Raw genomic sequence first — 18,236 nt, 5'->3', positions numbered from 1 at the left:
ATGGGAAGGGATATCGAAGTGGTTATTCCCGAATATGTAATTGTTTCCCTGATTATTGGTGAAGTCTGGTTCTTCGCCAGTTCTTGAATTGAGGTCACCACAGATCAACACGTTCCCCTGGGCCTGGAATTGGATAATCTCCCTCTCCATGTTGGAGAAGGTGTCCTCTTTAAAGTACGGGGATTCCATTGGGGGGATATAGAGTGCGCAAACCCCCCCCCCCCCCCAGCTTTGAGAACAGAAACTCACAGGAGGTGGGGGGGTGAAGGTCCTTTCCCCAATCGGGCGACTCCCAGTGTCTCGGCTCCTGCTCCCGGTGTCTCGAGTGAGGTTCTCGGTGCGGCTCATGGGCTGTTTCACTGTTTCTAGGTTTCTCTCTGCCCGCTGCTCCAGATGTTCGCTGCCGGAATGTCCCTGATATCTGGCCCGCTGCCAGATGTTGGTTTTCGTGGTGTTCGCTGTGTAAAGAACGGTCCTGAGCCCGGCCCAGATGTTCCGCAGCTGCTGAGGGGTCGAGTGTTGTTTAAAGATCTGGGACGGGCAGAGCTGCGCAACTTTCCACCCGCAATCTTCCAGCTCCAACATCTAGAGGAGTTGCACTTGGAGAAAAATAAAATCGAAGAGATTCCGCCCGAAATCGGCTCGCTGCGGAAGCTGCGGGTTTTGTATCTGAACAGCAACAACCTGCTCAACATCTGTGAGGAGCTCGGGGACTTGGAACATCTGCAGAGTTTGGATTTGAGTGACAACCCCATGAATTCCGGCCTCCCCACACACACCTTGTGCCGGCTGCGGGCGCTGCGGGAACTCCGCCTGTGTAACACGGAGCTGCTGGAATTGCCAGCCCAGGTCTGTAAGAAGCTTCACCACTTGCAGTTGTTGGGATTGTCTGGGAATAACCTGGCATCCTTGCCCTGGGAGATCAGCAGCCTCTGTGAACTGCAGCAACTCTACCTGCAAAGCAACCGGTTGCAGACGTTACCACCTGGATTTTGCCAACTGCACCATTTGGAGGTTTTGGATCTGAGGCAGAATTTATTGAATTGTCTCCCTGATGATATCAGCTCTTTACAAAACCTAAAGCATTTATACCTGAGCGATAACAATCTGGCAGATATTCCCGAGTCCCTCGGCAGCTGCAGCAACCTGTGTGTGTTAGACATCAGCAGAAACAGCCTGGACCTCAATCTTCTCCGCTCACTGCCACCGAGTCTGGCCGAACTTTCCCTCTCCGATAATCCGCTCCACACAGTCCCGACTGCAGTTTGCGAGTTTGGTGCTGCCTTGCAGCTCCTCTATCTGAAAAACACACAGTTAAAGGACCTAACCTGCTGCTTCTCTGGGTTAACAGCAATTCGCCTCTTGGACCTCAGTCAAAATCGGCTCAGGTATTTCCCCAAGCAAATCTGCGGCCTGGGCGAGCTGGAGACACTGTCACTGGACGACAGTAAACTGAAAGAGGTACAAGACTTTCTAGCAGAGAATGGGGAGCAGGCACTGTACACAGCATGAAGCAGAGAGATGGAAAGTAGCACATTCTGGGGGGAAAGAGCAGTGAAAGGAAGTCTATCCTCAGCACTAAGATTCTTAATAGGGGACTAGAAGGATCCCAGGCTACGGTTGTAAAGATCTTTAACAATAGGAATATGGATAGAAACTGCCATAAAGGGGGAGATGAGAAGCTGGCTTTTATACACAGGGGCACTGAATATAAAAGCAAGGCATTGTATACAATGTTTACAAGGTATTGGCTACCCACAGTTGGATAATGTGTGCAATTCTAGGCACTCGGCTGTGGAAGGATATTAAGGTCATGGAAAGGGGGCAATGAGGATCCACCCCAGGGATATCAGGAATGAAAGGTTATAGGAATGGGGAAAGAGCAGGGGATTGGGACTAATTCGATAGCTCAAAGAGCTGGCACAGGTACGATGGGCTCATGGCCTCTTTCTGTGCTGTATCATTCTAGGATTCTTTTATGAAGAAAGGCTGAAATTATTGGGCCTTCACTGGAGGTAGGGGATCGAATGGAGGTTTTCAAAATTATGAATCTTCTTAACAGTGTAAACCGTGAAAGATTGTTTCCATAGTTTGGCAAATCTGTAATGAGGTGTACAGACTCTGGATTACACCGCAGGAATGAAGGAGGAAGTTCAAAGCAATTTTTTGAGAGAGTTATTGGAATATGGAATGCTTTACCACAAGAGACTATTGAGGCAGAGACTAACATCATTTAAAAGGGAACTGGATAAAGATTTGAAAAGGAAGAATATACTGTAAAAGGAAATGGGAGAGGGTGAGGATCTGGCATTAGTGTAGATTGCTCTCATTGAAGAGCAGGATTAGGAGCGATGGGCTAAATGCCCTTTCTTGGTGTCATTTCTATGGCCTGGTCATTCCTGGGGCATTGGCTTGAGTGGCCACTCTCGCCAGAGACCCTGTCCCAAATTCTGGGCTTGGGGCCACTTGCATTGCTGGGACAGACTGTCCCTCTGGGATCGATTCCTTACTCCGCGGAAGGTTTTGAACCTTCAGATCTATACTGGCAAGAGGAACATCCTGGGGCTCTCTGGCAACCTCCCCAAAGCTCCCTTCATGTTGGATGGCAAACAAAAGATGCACCAATCTCGACCAGAGTTTAGAGATCCATTTAAAATGGGGTGGAATCCCAGTACAATTCCTTCCTGCTCCCGCTCTGCACCACAGCCGTCCCCGCCCCCTGTCCCCCTTTCTCCCCCTCTCTCCCTCCCCCCCTCTCTCTCTCCCTCCCCCCCTCTCTCTCCCCCCCTCCCTCCTCCCCCCTCCTCCTCCCCCCCTGCTCCCTCCCCCCCTCCTCCTCCCCCCTTCTCCTCCCCCCTTCTCCTCCCCCCTCCTCCTCCCCCCTCCTCCTCCCCCCTCTCTCCCCCCCTCTTCCTCCTCCCCTCTTCCTCCTCCCCCCTCTTCCTCCTCCCCTCTTCCTCCTCCCCCCTCCTCCTCCCCCCTCCTCCTCCCCCCTCCTCCTCCCCCCTCTCTCTCCCCCCGCCTCTCCCCCCCCTCTCTCTCCCCCCCTCTCTCTCCCCCTCCTCCTCCCCCCCACTCTCTCCCCCCCACTCTCTCTCTCCCCCCCCCCTCTCTCCCCCTCCCCCCTCCCTCTCCCACAATTCACAATTCACAATTCAAATCGCTTTATTGGCATGATAAGTTACATCTTATGTTGCCAAAGCATCAAAATACATTGATGGTTTAGCACATAAACGCAGTTCTATTCATACAGTGTATAAACAGGTATATCCCTGAGTGTATAAATATACATTCGCATTGTTTATATATATTCTTTTCTTAGTTTACTGGTTGTCCCTCTGTTCATGGCAAGCTGTAACATAGTGTGCCGCCAGTGTTACACAGCTTCTCTCCTCTCCCAGTAGGAATGGGAGTTTTTGGTTGTCATTCAGATTTCTGAAATCAGGGCATATTTGTGAGAATTTTTGGTAGAAATTCTCCCTGATGCCCTGATATTTTCCACAAGCTGTGAGGAAGTGCATCTCTGTCTCCACCACTCCCTGACTGCAGTGAGAGCATATCCTGTCCTCTCTTGGCAGCCTGGTCTGCCTGTGTCTGCCTTTTTCGATCGCTAGGCTATGTTCGCTAAGTCTGTACCCCCTCTCCTCCCCCCCCTCTCCTCCCCCCCCCCCTCCACTCCCCCCCCTCTCCACCCCCTCTCCCCCCTCCCTCTCTTTCCCCCCCTCTCTTTCCAATACAATACAATACAATCCCCCTCTTCCCCCCCGCTCTCTTCCCCCCCCGCTCTCTTCCCCCCCCCGCTCTTTTCCCCCCCCGCTCTCTTCCCCCCCCCCCTTTCCTCCCCCCCCGCCCTCCTCCTCTCTTCCCCCCCCCTCTCTTCCCCCCCCCTCTCTTCCCCCCCCTCTCTTTTCCCCCCCCCCCTCTCTTTTCCCCCCTCTCCCCCCCTCTCCTCTCCCCCCCTCTCCTCTCCCCCTCTCCTCTCCCCCCCTCTCCCCCCCTCCTCCTCCCCCCCTCTCCTCCCCCCCCCTCCTCTCCTCCCCCCCCTCACAATTCACAATTCAAATCGCTTTATTGGCATGACAAGTTACATCTTATGTTGCCAAAGCATCAAAATACATTTATGGTTGAGCACATAAACGCAGCTCTATTCATACATTGTATAAACAGGTATATCCCTGAGTGTATAAATATACATTCGCACTGTTTATATATATATATATATATATTCATTTCTTAGTTTACTGGTTGTCCCTCTGTTCATGGCAAGCTGTAACATAGTGTGCCGCCAGTGCTACACAGCTTCTCTCCTCTCCCAGTAGGAATCGGAGTTTTTGGTTGTCATTCAGATTTCTGAATTCAGGGCATATTTTTGAGAATTTTTGGTCGAAATTCTCCCTGATGTCCTGATATTTTCCACAGGCTGTGAGGAAGTGCATCTCTGTCTCCACTACTCCCTGATTGCAGTGAGAGCATATCCTGTCTTCTCTTGGCAGCCTGGTCTGCCTGTGTCTGCCTTTTTCGATCGCTAGGCTATGTTCGCTAAGTCTGTGCCTTGTCAAGGTTCTTCTCAGTTTGTTATCCCCCCGCAACCCCTCTCCACCCCCCCCCACCCCTCTTCCCCCCCCCCCACCCCTCTCCACCCCCCCACCCCTCTTCCTCCACCCCCCCCACCCCTCTCCACCCCCCCCACCCCTCTCCACCCCCCCACCCCCTCTCCCCCCCACCCCTCTCCCCCCCAACCCCTCTCCCCCCACCCCTCTCCTCCTCCCCCCCCACCCCTCTCCTCCTCCCCCCCACCCCTCTCCTCCTCTCCCCCCACCCCTCTCCTCCTCCTCTCCCCCCCCACCCCTCTCCTCTCCCCCCCCCCACCCCTCTCCTCCTCTCCCCACCCCTCTCCTCCTCTCCCCCCCCACCCCTCTCCTCCTCCCCCCCCCCACCCCTCTCCTCCTCCCCCCCCCCCACCCCTCTCCTCCTCCCCCCCCCCGCCCCTAAATTGACCCTTAGTGTTAGGGGGGATTAAATACGTGGGGTTACGGGGATAGGGCTTGGGTGGGATGGCTGTCGGTGTAGGGACCGGGTGCTAGGGTTTGGATGATCAGCCATGATCTCGTTGAATGGCGGAGCAGGCTTGAAGGGCCGAATGTCCTACTCCTGCTCCTATCTTCTATGTTTCTATACTGACAGCTGTTCTCTTCTGGATGAGAATGCTGGCAACAGTGAGTCGCCATGTGTTGGCCATCCCCTCACCGTCAATTCATATACCCGTGACAGCGTCGGATCATTGCGGGTCTCCTTCTCTATATCCGCATTTGTTACTGGCAATCGTTCAATTATCGACGAATAAAATATCTCGATAGGGTCCACTGCTGGTGCTTCCTCCACCATGGGCTATCGCGCCTGCCACTGCCTATCAGCGTTCCCATGCTGTTTCGTGCCTTTATATTCTATTTCATATTGATTCGCCCCTAGAAACAGGGACCATCTTTGTAACCGCTGTGCAGTCATTACTGGCACGCCCTTCTTAGGATTAAAGATGGAGACAAGTGGTTCGTGGTCAGTCAGCAAGGTGAACTTCTGCCCATGCAGATAATGGTTGAATTTTTTTACTCCCCATACTAGGCTGAGGGCCTCCCTGTCAATCTGGGCGTAGTTGCGCTCGGCTGAGGTTAGTGACCGAGACGCAAAGGCTACTGGCCTCTCCAACCCGTCTGGGAATTTGTGCGACAGCACCGCTCCAATGCCGTAGGGTGATGCATCACATGCCAAACGAATTGGCAGTGCTGGGTTGAAATGGGCCAACACCTCTTTTGATGTGATCAATTCTTTACACTTCTGGAAAGCTCATCTACGTTCGTCATCCCACTTCCATGGTACCCCTGTTTGCAGTAGGGTGTTCAGCGGGTGTAATACCGTAGACAAATTTGGTAAGAACTTGTGGTAATAGTTTACCAGCCCGAGGAACGACCTCAGTTGTGACACATTTTCCGGTGCTGGAGCCTTGACTACTGCCTCAATCTTGTCAGGGGACTTATGTAACCCCTCTTCATCGATGACGTGGCCGCAATACGAGATCTGTTTCTGGAAAAACTCGCACTTGTGGCGATTAGCTCGTAGCCCATATTCCTTTAATCTGGTGAGCACCTTCTCCAAGTTAGCGAGGTGATCACCGTCATTTTCGCCCGTGACCAAGATGTCGTCCAAATAACACTGGGTCCCTGGAATCCCTTGCAGGACCTGATCCATCGCCCTTTGCCAGATAGCCGGAGCCGAGGCTACTCCAAACACTAGCCGGTTATATTGATAGAGACCTTTATGGGTGTTGATCGTAAGGTAATGTTTCGAAGCTTCTTCTACCTCCATTTGCAAGTACGCCTGGGCTAGATCAATTTTGGTGAAGCATTTACCACCAGATAGTGAGGCGAAAATATCCTCAATTTGTGGAAGCGGATATTGCACCGTGTGAAGGACTAGGTTCACTGTCACCTTAAAATCCCCACAGATGCGGACCTTCTTTGGTTCCCCAGGCGTATTACTCAACGACCTCTTCATTACAGGAACGATTGGTGTAGCCCACTCGCTCCAGTCCACTTTGGACAGTACTCCTGAACGTTCCAACCCTTCCAGCTCTGCTTCAACCGCTGGTCTGATCGCATAAGGCACTGGTCTGGCCTTCAGAAACTTTGGGCTTGCATTATCCTCTATTTTAATTGTTGCTGTTATTCCTTTTAATGTTCCTAGTCCCTCCTGGAACACTTCTTTTGCGTCAGTTAGCATTTTTGACAGTCGTCCAGGTGTGACGTCGTCATCCTTTTTGGCCTCCACCTTCAGTGCCTGTATGGAATGCCAATCTAAATGTATCTTCCGGATCCATTCACGTCCTAGCAGTGGTGGTCCTCTATTTGGCAATACATATATATCCATTTTAGGTATTTCCTGACCTTTATATGTCACTTTCACCCTTATTTTTCCTTTGGGGTAGACTTTTTGCCCCGTATACGTCTTCAAGACAATCTCTGTAGCTTTCAAGGGTATGTGTGAAAATAGCCGCTTGTAGTCTCTTTGATTTATGACTGTTAGAGCTGACCCTGTGTCCAATTCCATTTCCACTTGGACTCCGTCTATCTTGAGTGTAACCCAGATAGTCTGGTGATCCTCCATTTCGGTTACATTATGTAGTTTCAGACAACCCAGCTCCTTGCTTCCAGAGTCTGTGTCACTTTTCTGTTCGTCTGAACCACTGTCCATCACCTGGTGTACCTTTTTGTACTTCTCCTGTGGAGATTTCTTACTGTTGGTTTTCTTCCCAGACCTGCAGACTCTTGCTATGTGTCCTGCTTTCCCACACTGTCTGCACACTTAGTCCTTGAACCAACAATCTTTCTGGTCATGTGTTGTTCTGCCACAGCGATAGCACTTCCCTGTTCCATAGGTCATTTCGTTGGTGCCATATTGTTGCGGTCTCCGTTGTATCTCTGCAGCGCCCCTTGCGGCTGCTTCGTGTGATACTGCCATACTGAAAGCTTTGTCCAGCGTAAGGTCCTTTTCTGATAGAAGCCGTTTCTGGGTTTCTTCACTTTGTAGCCCACACACAAACTTGTCCCTTAACGTGTCTGCTAGTCCCGGTCCAAACTGGCAGTATTTCGATAGCTTGCGCAGTTCCGTTCGGTGCTCAGCATTGCTTTCGTCTTTGTGTTGGTTCCTTTTATGGAACTTAAATCGTTCTGCTATCAGCAGCGGTGTGGGGTTTAAGTGGTCCTGTAGGATTTCTACTATGCTTTCAAAATTCTTGTTTACCGGCTTCTCTGGGGTTATTAGATTTTGCAGTAACCCATAAGTCTTTGCACCCATGGAATTTAACAGAACCAGTGCTTTATTAGCATCTGGCACTTCTTTCGCCCTGCAGTACACCTCAATACGTTTCACATATGTCGCCCAATCTTCGACTTCATTGTCGAACGTAGAGATACTGCCACTCTTCGGCATCCTTGGTTGTGCGTTAACTATCCCCAATGGCACCTCCCGCGCTTCCCCTTCTTCTCCGCTGGCACAAAATGGCGTCTCCCGCGCTTTCCTTCCTTCCCGCGCTCGCCCGTCTTTTCCGCTGCGGCTTCACAAAATGGCGTCTCCCGCATTCTTCCTTCTCCGCGGCTCAATGGCGCCTCCCGCACTCCCACTGCTTCTCCGCGGCTCAATGGCGTCTCCCGCGCTCTCCCTGCTTCTCCACGGCTCAATGGCGTCTCCCCTTGCTTCGCCCCGCAGACCCTGATCAGCCCGTGATCCCTGGCTGTGCTCTGCGCGTTCTTCTCTTGATATTTGTCGACGCCGCTCAGTCTAGAACCCGGCTGTTTCTTACCCTCTCTCCGGTTTGCAGTATTTTTCCTCGACGCCGCTCAGTGATCAACCCCCGGCTGCGCCCTGCTCTCTTCACCCTCTTTCTTACCCCGTCGACGCTGCCCAGCTCTCTCTGCCGTCGGTCGGCTCCAGCCGCCGCTGCTCGGGAAGCGTCTGCTCTGGACCTGTCGTCGGTCTCTTACTGCTCGTTGTGGCTGGGGAACCAAGCCCGGCTCTCCACAGCCTCCCCAGCGAAGTTGGATCTCTGCTTGACTGCTGGGCGGTTGCTCACAGTTGACGCCTGTGTTCCTGGACTCGACTTTTTTTTTATGTTGCAGGTAGATTCGCATCAACACTCGTCGCCACTGTTAGATCTGTGGTTCAGTGGATAAATAATTACACGGATGCTGTACATAAACAAATAACAGGTCTTTACTGGAGGAGGGTAATCTTTAGACTGGAGTACAGAAGCATGCGCACAGCTTATATACCGGTGTGGTCACTGCTGGTACTACAGTATACAGGAGCTGTAAAAAGTAGATCTGACTTAAAGCACATACACTACACACCTTCCCCTTCTCCCCCTTCCCCTTCTCCCCCTTCTTCTCCCCCCTTCCCCTTCTCCCCCTTCCCCTTCTCCCCTTCCCCTTCTCCCCCTTCTTCTCCCCCCTTCCCCTTCTTCTCCCCCCTTCCCCTTCTTCCCCCCCTTCCCCTTCTCCCCCCCTTCCCCTTCTTCCCCCCCTTCCCCTTCTTCCCCCCTTCTCCTTCTCCCCCCCTTCCCCTTCTTCCCCCTTCCCCTTCTTCCCCCCTTCTCCCCCCCTTCCCCTTCTCTCCCCCCCTCCCCTTCCCCTTCTTCCCCTTCTTCCCCCCCTTCCCCTTCTTCTCCCCCTTCCCCTTCCCTCCCTCCCCCTCCCCCTTCTCCCCCCCTTCCCCTTCCCCTTCCCCTTCTTCCCCCCCTTCCCCTTCCCCTTCTTCCCCCCCCTTCCCCTTCTCTCCCCCCTTCCCCTTCTCTCCCCCCTTCCCCTTCTCTCCCCCCCCTTCCCCTTCTCCCCCCTTCTCCCCCTTCTTCTTCCCCCCCTTCCCCTTCTTCCCCCCCTTCCCCTTCCCCTTCAAGTATTTATCCAATTCCCTTTTGAAAGTTACTATTGAATCTGCTTCCACCGCCCTTTCAGGCAGCGCATTCCAGATCACAACAACTCGCCGTGTGGGAAAAAAAAAAAAATGTTTCCTAATCTCACCTCTGGTTCTTTTGCCAATTACCTTAAATCTGTGTCCTCTGGTTACTGACCCTCCTGCCAGTGGAAACTTTCTCCTTATTTACTCGATCAAACCCAGTGACTTGAGCAGAACAGTCTACACTCCAGTGTAGTGCTGAGGGAGTGCTGCACTGTCGGAGGGGCAGTACTGAGGGAGCGCAGCACTGTCGGAGGGGCAGTACTGAGGGAGTGCTGCACTGTCGGAGGGGCAGTACTGAGGGAGTGCTGCACTGTCGGAGGTGTAGTACTGAGGGAGCGCAGCACTGTCGGAGGGGCAGTACTGAGGGAGTGCTGCACTGTCGGAGGTGTAGTACTGAGGGAGCGCTGCACTGTCGGAGGTTCCGTCTTTCAGATGAAACGTTAAACCGAGGCCCCGTCTGCTCTTTCAGGTGGATGTAAAAGATCCCATGGCACTATTTTGAAGAAGAGCAGGGGAGTTCTCCCTGGTGTCCTGGCCAATATTTATCCCTCAATCAACACAACAAAATCAGATTATCTGGTCATTATCACATTGCTGTTTGTGGGAGCTTGCTGTGCGCAAATTGGCTGCCGCATTTCATACATTACAACAGTGACTACACTTCAAAAAGTATTTCATTGGCTGTAAAGCGCTTGGGGATGGTGGTGGTTGTGAAATCCAAGTCTTTCTTTCTAAATGGGATAGATTCAAAACAGATCTAGCAGCTCAATACTGGGCATCCATGAGGTGCTGTGGGCCATCAGCAGCAGCAGAATTGTATTCCACCACAATCTGTAACCTCATGGCCCGGCATATCACTCACTCTACCATTACCATCAAGCCAGGGGACCAACCCTGGTTCAATGAGGAGTGTAGCATGCCAGGAGTAGCACCAGGCGTAACTAAAAATAAGGTGCCAACCTGATGAAGCTGCAACACAGGACTACATGCATGTTAAACATCGGAAGCGCTTTGGGACATCCGGTGGTCGTGAAAGGCACTATATAATTGCAAGTCTTTTTTTTCTACAGTTTTGAACACCTCTATCAAATCTCCCCTTAATCTTCTCTGCTCCAAGGAGAACAACCCAGTTTGGCAGCTTTCTCCTGTGCAAGTCGCTTGGACAGACCAAGGAGGAGGCAGCTGTGGGCATCAGTGTTCCCTCCAATTTTTTCCCTGCGCGGGTCCTTTGCATGCGCGGTATCTCTTCCAGTGGCAGCGCTGGTGAGCGGCTTGTGCATGACCTCGCAATTGGTGCACAGCCGCTCGCCTTAGGGGGAACATAGGTGGGCATCATCCTCCAAGCCACTGCCAGTAAAGTACCCTGGGCTGGAAATGTGGCCAGGATCAAGGGTGCATCTTTGCGGTGGGCAGAAGTCCTGACCTATTGAAGAAGCTGCCCTATTGAGCAATTGGAAAATCCCAGCCCTGCTTTGCCTAGCCAGAGAGCAATCCAAACTAGCAGTATAACTCTGACTGTAACAGGTACTGATCTTTAATGGGTACTTGCTCTTTGAGAATACCCAATGATACCCCCATATTTTGCTCTGCCCAAGAAAACAACTAAAACCTCCTTTTATTTGCAGGTCGCTCCAGAAATAAAGAATTTGACCAAGCTGAAGATTCTCGGTTTGACTGGGAACAGGTTCCGGGTTTTTCCCCAGGAGATTTGCTCTATAGAATCCCTGGAAAAACTGTACCTGGGACAAGATCATGGGATAAAATTCACCCACATACCCGCGGAGATCTCCCGACTTGTGGTAAGAGACAGAAAACTGTGAAGTGTGCATTCTCACCGACCTTGACAACGAGCTTTGGGTAGACTTGGGTAGGGGGCACAGCTGTGCTGATTGTTCCCTTAGGGCACGGCCCAATGCGCCCTGTGGGAAAGGACGTGGCTTTTGAATTGCAGCTGAGGCCAACTATAAGTTAGTAAACTTCTTGCAAGTTTCAATCTGTTAGTCAGATGATCGAAGCTAGATTGAAATGCCTGGTTATCTTTCCATTTTAAGATTGTTTTCCATCTGTAAACGCAGTAAAGGTCAGTGTCCTGTAATCAGGCCCCGGTAACGGTCAGTGTCCTGTAATCAGGCCCCGGTAACGGTCAGTGTCCTGTAATCAGGCCCCGGTAATGGTCAGTGTCCTGTAATCAGGCCCCGGTAACGGTCAGTGTCCTGTAATCAGGCCCCGGTAATGGTCAGTGTCCTGTAATCAGGCCCCGGTAATGGTCAGTGTCCTGTAATCAGGCCCCGGTAACGGTCAGTGTCCTGTAATCAGGCCCCGGTAATGGTCAGTGTCCTGTAATCAGGCCCCGGTAACGGTCAGTGTCCTGTAATCAGGCCCCGGTAATGGTCAGTGTCCTGTAATCAGGCCCCGGTAATGGTCAGTGTCCTGTAATCAGGCCCCGGTAATGGTCAGTGTCCTGTAATCAGGCCCCGGTAACGGTCAGTGTCCTGTAATCAGGCCCCGGTAATGGTCAGTGTCCTGTAATCAGGCCCCGGTAACGGTCAGTGTCCTGTAATCAGGCCCCGGTAACGGTCAGTTTAAAAAAAAAAAAAAACATTCTCAGGATGTGGGCGTCGCCTGTAAGGCCAGCATTTATTGACCATCCCTAGTTGCCCTTGAGAAGGTGGTGGCGAGCCACCTTCTTGAACCGCTGCAGTCCGTGTGGTGAAGGTACTCCCACAGTGCTGTTGGGGAGGGAGTTCCAGAATTTTGACACCGTGACAATGAAGGAACGGCGATATACTTCTAAGTCAGGATAGTGTGTGACTTGGAGGGGAACTTGGAGGTGGTGGTGTTCCCAGGCATCTGCTGCCCTTGTCCTGCTAGGTGGAAGAGGTCATAGGTTTGGGAGGTGCTGCCAAAGAAGCCTTGGCGAGTTGCTGTAGTGCATCTTGAAGATGGTACACACTGCAGCCACTTGAGTGTTGTTGGAGCTGCACTCATCCAGGCAAATGGAGAGTATTCCATCACACTCCTGACTTGTGCCTTGTAGATGGTGGAAAGACTTTGGGGAGTCAGGAGGTGAGTCACTTGCCACAGAATACCTAGCTTCTGACCTGCTCTTGTAGCCACAGTATTTATGTGGCTGGTGCATTAAAGTTTCGGGTCAATGGTGACCACCAGGATGTTGATGGTGGGGGATTTGGCGATGGTAATTTGAATGTCATGGGGAGGTGGTTAGACTCTCTCTTGTTGGAGATAGTCATTGCCTGGCACTTAAGTGGCAGGTAACATTCGCGCCATACATCAGCCCAAGCATGAATATTGTCCTGGTCTTGCTGCATGCGGGAATGGACTGCTTCATTACCTGAGGAGTTGCGAATGGAACTGAACACTATGCAATCATCAGCGAACATCCCCACTTCTGACCTTATGATGGAGGGGAGGTCATTGATGAAGCAGCTGAAGATGGTTGGGCCTAGGACACTGCCCTGAGGAACTCCTGCAGTGATGTCCTGGGGCTGTGATGATTGACCTCCAAACACCACAACCATCTTCCTTTGTGCTAGGTATGACCCCAGCCAGTGGTGAGTTACACCCCCCCCCCCCCCCCCCCCGATTCTCCTTGACTTCAGTTTTACTAGGGCTCCTTGATGCCACACTCGGTCAAATGCTGCCTTGATGTCAAGGGCAGTCGCTCTTACCTCGCCTCTGGGATTCAGCTCTTTTGTTCTGGACTCAACATCGAGTTCAACAATTTCAGACCCTAACCTCTGCCCTTATTTTTTCACATGGCAGCTGTTGATGATTCTGCCATTCTCATTTACACATCTTCTAGACCCATCTTTTGTTTCTTTACTTGTCCCATTACCATCTCCTTTTGCTTTGTACTGTCATCCCTTTTGTCTTTTAATCTCTCCTACCTTCCGGCCTATCACAGACCTTCCCTTTTGTTCTTTCCTCCCCTCCCCCCTTTCCCTGCCCCTGCACTTGCTTAAAACCTGTTACATCTCTAATTTTTCTAGTTCTGACAAAAGTCATCGACCTGAAACAATGGCCCAGTAATTCCTGTCCCAACGCGTGAGTACGGACGGGGTACTCGCGCGTGTGCCCGGAGGAATTGCCGGTTTTCAGCATGCACAGCGCATGCGGGGCAAACCGGCATTTCCTCTCCTCTGACCCAAGGGGTTAAGAGGCTGAATGCGTGCGACTACACATCAGCGCATGCGACTTGGATTTCCTTTATTTTTAGAGAGTTGCGCATGTGTAAAGGCCTTCGGTTTTTACGCATTGAAAAACCACACGTAAGTACTTAGTTTTACAGGTAAGTGGTCTATTAATACAATTTATAAAATTTTTTTCCACAGGTTTGTTATTTTTAAAGAATTTACAGTAAGGTAAGTTTAGTTTTAGCCCCGATTTTTTATATAATGTTTTTCAAATTTTAAAATTATTGTTTAAAATAGTTTTTTACAGTTATTTATGGTTTATTTAAGCAGTGCAATGTTTTTTTAAATTTTCTTTCAAGTTTAAGTAGTGTTTTGGGGCCAGGAGTATTCATGAGTTTGACAGCTCTCACTATCAAACTCATGAATGAACTTTTGCAACCTCCCATTGGTTGCCCTGTGCTCATGTGATCCCAGCCGGCTCATCGCACTAAGTACGCCGCTGGGTCACGCACGCACAGCGCGGCAGGACCTCAAGGGGGCCAGTGAGAGGAAATGCAATGCGGGCCAGGATTGAAATGTCAGCGCGCCAGGTAAGTGCACATCAGGGGCTTGCACGCGCGGCAAGCTCCCGATCCTAATTTCAGGGCCATTAACTCTGTTTCTCTTTCCACAGATGTTGCCTGACCTGAGTATTTCCAGCATTCTCTGTTTATATTTCAGATTTCCAGCATCTGCAGTCTTCTTAGGCAGTCCCTCAGAACCGAGGATGACTTGCTTCCACATTAAAAATGAGTTCTCAGGTGACTGATGAGTCCAATGCGGGACCTGCAGTCTCTGTCACAGGTGGGGCAGACGGTGGTTGAAGGGGTGGGTGGGGTGCTTGGGTTGACGTGCGCTCCTTGCGCAGCTTACGCTTGGCTTCCGCTTGCTCCCGGCGAAGAGAATCGGTGTTCGGCGCCTTCCCGGATGCTTCTCCTCCACTTTGTGCAGTCTTGGGCCAGGGATTCCCAGGTGTCGGTGGGGATGTTGCACTTTTTCAGTGAGGCTTTGAGGGTGTCCTTGAAGCGTTTCCTCTGCCCACCTAGGGCTCTCTTGCCGTGTCAGAGCTCCGAGTAGAGCGCTTGTTTTGGGAGTCTCGTATCGGGCATGCGGACGATGTGACCCGTCCATTGGCGCTGATCAAGCGTGGTCAATGCTGGAGATGTTGGCCTGAGCAAGAACACTGATCCGCAGTACTTTGCTTTTGTATTACCATTTTAGATTATGCTGCCTCTCCATGTTGTTCCTCCTAAATCACTTCAAACTTATCCACATTAAATTGCATCTGCCATGTGTCTGCCCATTTCACCAGTTGTGTCCTCTGAAGTCTGCTACTATCATGCTCACTATTTTATATGTTGCCAAGTTTTGTATCGCCTGCAAACTTTGAAATTGTACTCTCTATACCCAAGCCCAGGTCATTTATATATAACAAGAAAAACAATTGTCCTAATACTGATCTCTGGAGGACCCCACTGCATCCTTCTCTCCAGTCTCTCCCTCCTATCCCTTATCCAGTTACGTACCCAAGTTACCACCGTCCCCTTAATACCATGTGCTTCTATTTTCCAAATAAACCTGTTATGTGGTACTTTATCAAATGCCTTTTGAAAGTCCATATACACAACATCTACTGCACTACCTTCATCAGCCCTCTCTGGTACTTCATCAAAGAACTAAATCAGGTTAATCAGACACGATTTGCCTTTAACAAATCCATGCTGGCTGTCCCTCATTAACCCATGCTCCTCCAAGTGAGAATTAATTTGTCCATGACAATGGTCTCAGTAGTTTTCCCACCACTGATGTTGGACTGTTTGGCCTGTAGTTATCAGGTTTATCCTTCTCCCATTTTAGGAATGGGATGTAACATCCAGTCCTCTGGCATCATTCCCATATCCAAGGAAGATTGAAAAGTTGTGATCAGAGATTCTGCTATCTCCACCCTAGCTGCCCTCAGCAACCTAGGATGCATCACATCTGGACCAGGTGACTTGTTAACTCTGAGTGATGCCAACCTATTTAGCACCTCCTTTTTATACATTTTGATCCTATCCAATATCTCTACTCCCTCCTCCTCTACTGCAACATTAACTTCATCCTCTTTTGTGAAGACAGATGCAAAGTATTCATTCAGTACCTCAGTCAGGCCCTCTGCCTTCAAGATTTATTTTTTGTCCCAAATCGACCCTACCATTCTTTTAACTATCCTTTTAATTTTTATCTGTTTATAAAAGATTTTTGGGTTCCCTTTTATGTTACTGGCTAATCTTTTCTCATACTCTCTCTTTGCCCTTCTTATATCCATTTATAATTTCCCCCTACACGCTTTGTATTCATAGAAACATAGAAGATAGGAGCAGGAGTAGGCCCTTCGGCCCTTCGAGCCTGCTCCGCCATTCAATGAGATCATGGCTGATCATCCAAATTCAGTACCCTGTCCCTGCCTTCTCCCCATATCCCTTGAGCCTTAAGAAATATATCCAAATCCTTCTTGAATATATTTAATGAACTGGCCTCCACCGCCCTCGGTGGCAGAGAATTCCACAGGTTCACCACTCTCTGGGTGAAGAAATTCCCCCTCATCTCAGTCCTAAATGGCTTACCCCTTATCCTTAGACTGTTACCCCTGGTTCTGGACTCCCCGGCCATTGGAAACATCCTTCCTGCATCTAGTCTGTCCAGGCTTGACAGAATTTTATAGGTTTCGATGAGATCCCCTCTCAATCTTCTAAACTCCAGTGAGTATAAGCCCAATTGACCCAATCTCTCCTCATACGTCATTCCTGCCATCCCAAGTATCAGCCTGGTGAATCTTCGCTGCACTCCTTCCATGGCAAGAACGTCCTTCCTCAGATAAGGCGACCAAAACTGCACACAATACTCAAGGTGCGGTCTCACCAAGGCCCTGTACAACTGCAGCCTTGTTCTTGTACTCGAACCCTCTTGCTACAAAGGCCAACATACCATTTGCCTTCTTAACCGCCTGCTGCACCTGCATGCCTACCTTCAGCGACTGGTGCACAAGAACACCCAGGTCTCTTTGCACTTCCCCTTCTCCCAATCTATTGCCATTCAAATAATAATCTGCCTTCCTGTTTTTGCCACCAAAGTGGATAACTTCACATTTATCCACATTATAGTGCATTTGCCATGTTTCTGCCCAATCACCCAACCTGTCCAAATCGTACTGGAATTTCACGACATCCTCCTCACAGCATACCCTCCCACCTAGCTTTGTGTCGTCTGCAAATTTGGAGATATTACATCCAATTCCCTCGTCCAGATCATTAATGTATGTTGTGAACAGCTGGGGTCCTAAGACCGATCCTTGCGGTACCCCACTAGTCACTGCCTGCCACTCGGAAAACGACCCGTTTATTCCAACTCTCTGCTTTCTATCCGCCAACCAGTTCTCTATCCAAGTCAATACATTGCCCCCAATCCCATGTGCCTTAATTTTGCACGCTAATCTCTTATGCGGGACCTTATCGAAAGCCTTCTGAAAGTCCAAATACACCACATCCACTGGTTCTCCCTTATCTATTTTACCAGTTACATCCTCAAAAAATTCCAGTAGATTAGTCAAGCAAGATTTACCTTTTGTAAATCCATGTTGACTTTGTCCGATCCTGTCGCTGCTTTCCAAGTGCTCTGCTATTACATCTTTTATAATGGACTCTAGCATTTTCCCCACTACTGATGTCAGGCTTTCCGGTCTATAATTCCCCGCTTTTTCTCTACCACCTTTTTTGAATAGTGGGGTAACATTAGCTACCCTCCAATCCATGGGTACTGTTCCAGAGTCTATCGAGTTCTAGAAGATGACCAGCAATGCATCAACTATTTCTAGGGCCACTTGCTTAATACCCTAGGATGTAGATTACCAGGCCCTGGGGATTTATCGGCCTTCAGTCCCATCAATTTTCCTAACACCATTTCCCTACAAATACTGATTTCTTTCAGTTCCACCCTTTCATCTGACCCTATGTTCCCCGGCATCTCTGGGAGGTTATTTGTGTCCTCCTTTGTGAAGACAGAACCAAAATATGTATTTAGTTGGTCTGCCATTTCTTTGTTCCCCATTATAAATTCCCCTGATTCTGACTGCAAGGGACCTACGCTTGACTTCACCAATCTTTTTCTCTTCACATATCTATAAAAGCTTTTACAGTCAGTCTGCCTGGTTCGATTGTATTCTGTACCTGACATTTGTCATAAACCTCCTTTTCCTGTTTTATTTTAACCTCCATTTCCTTTGTCATCCAGAGAGCTCTAGCTTTGGATGCCCCATCTTTCTGCTTTATGGGAATATGCTTGGTTTGTACCCAAACTATCTCTGCCTTGAAGGCCTGGCGAATCTTTGTTTCCAGTCCACCTGTGCTGGATTCCTTCTCACATCACTGAAATTGTCTCTCTTCCATTTGGGTATTTTCAACTTTGATTTTTCTTTGTTACTTTCCATAACTACTTTAAACCTAATTATATTATGATTACTATTATCCAGATGCTCTCCCACTGAAACACACTCCACTT

At 50.0% G+C, this 18,236-nt stretch overlaps 1 protein-coding gene across 1 annotated transcript in view; it reads left to right on the top strand.

The window, feature by feature from the left end:
• The first annotated feature begins 373 nt into the window (after positions 1-373).
• Positions 374-18,236, top strand: part of LOC147115360 (uncharacterized) — a 37,876-nt gene continuing 20,013 nt past the window's right edge. The window contains exons 1-2 of the mRNA XM_085989556.1: positions 374-1,461; positions 11,133-11,306. Of these exons, the coding sequence (XP_085845682.1) occupies positions 394-1,461; positions 11,133-11,306 (1,242 nt within the window). The 5' untranslated portion in view covers positions 374-393. The remainder of the gene's footprint in view (positions 1,462-11,132; positions 11,307-18,236) is intronic.

This window comes from Somniosus microcephalus, chromosome 6 (assembly GCF_052327205.1).
Source record: "Somniosus microcephalus isolate GS21.2 chromosome 6, FLI_Smic_1.0, whole genome shotgun sequence".
NCBI classification, from domain to species: Eukaryota; Metazoa; Chordata; class Chondrichthyes; order Squaliformes; family Somniosidae; genus Somniosus; species Somniosus microcephalus.
This window is presented reverse-complemented; position numbering and strand designations above follow the sequence as displayed.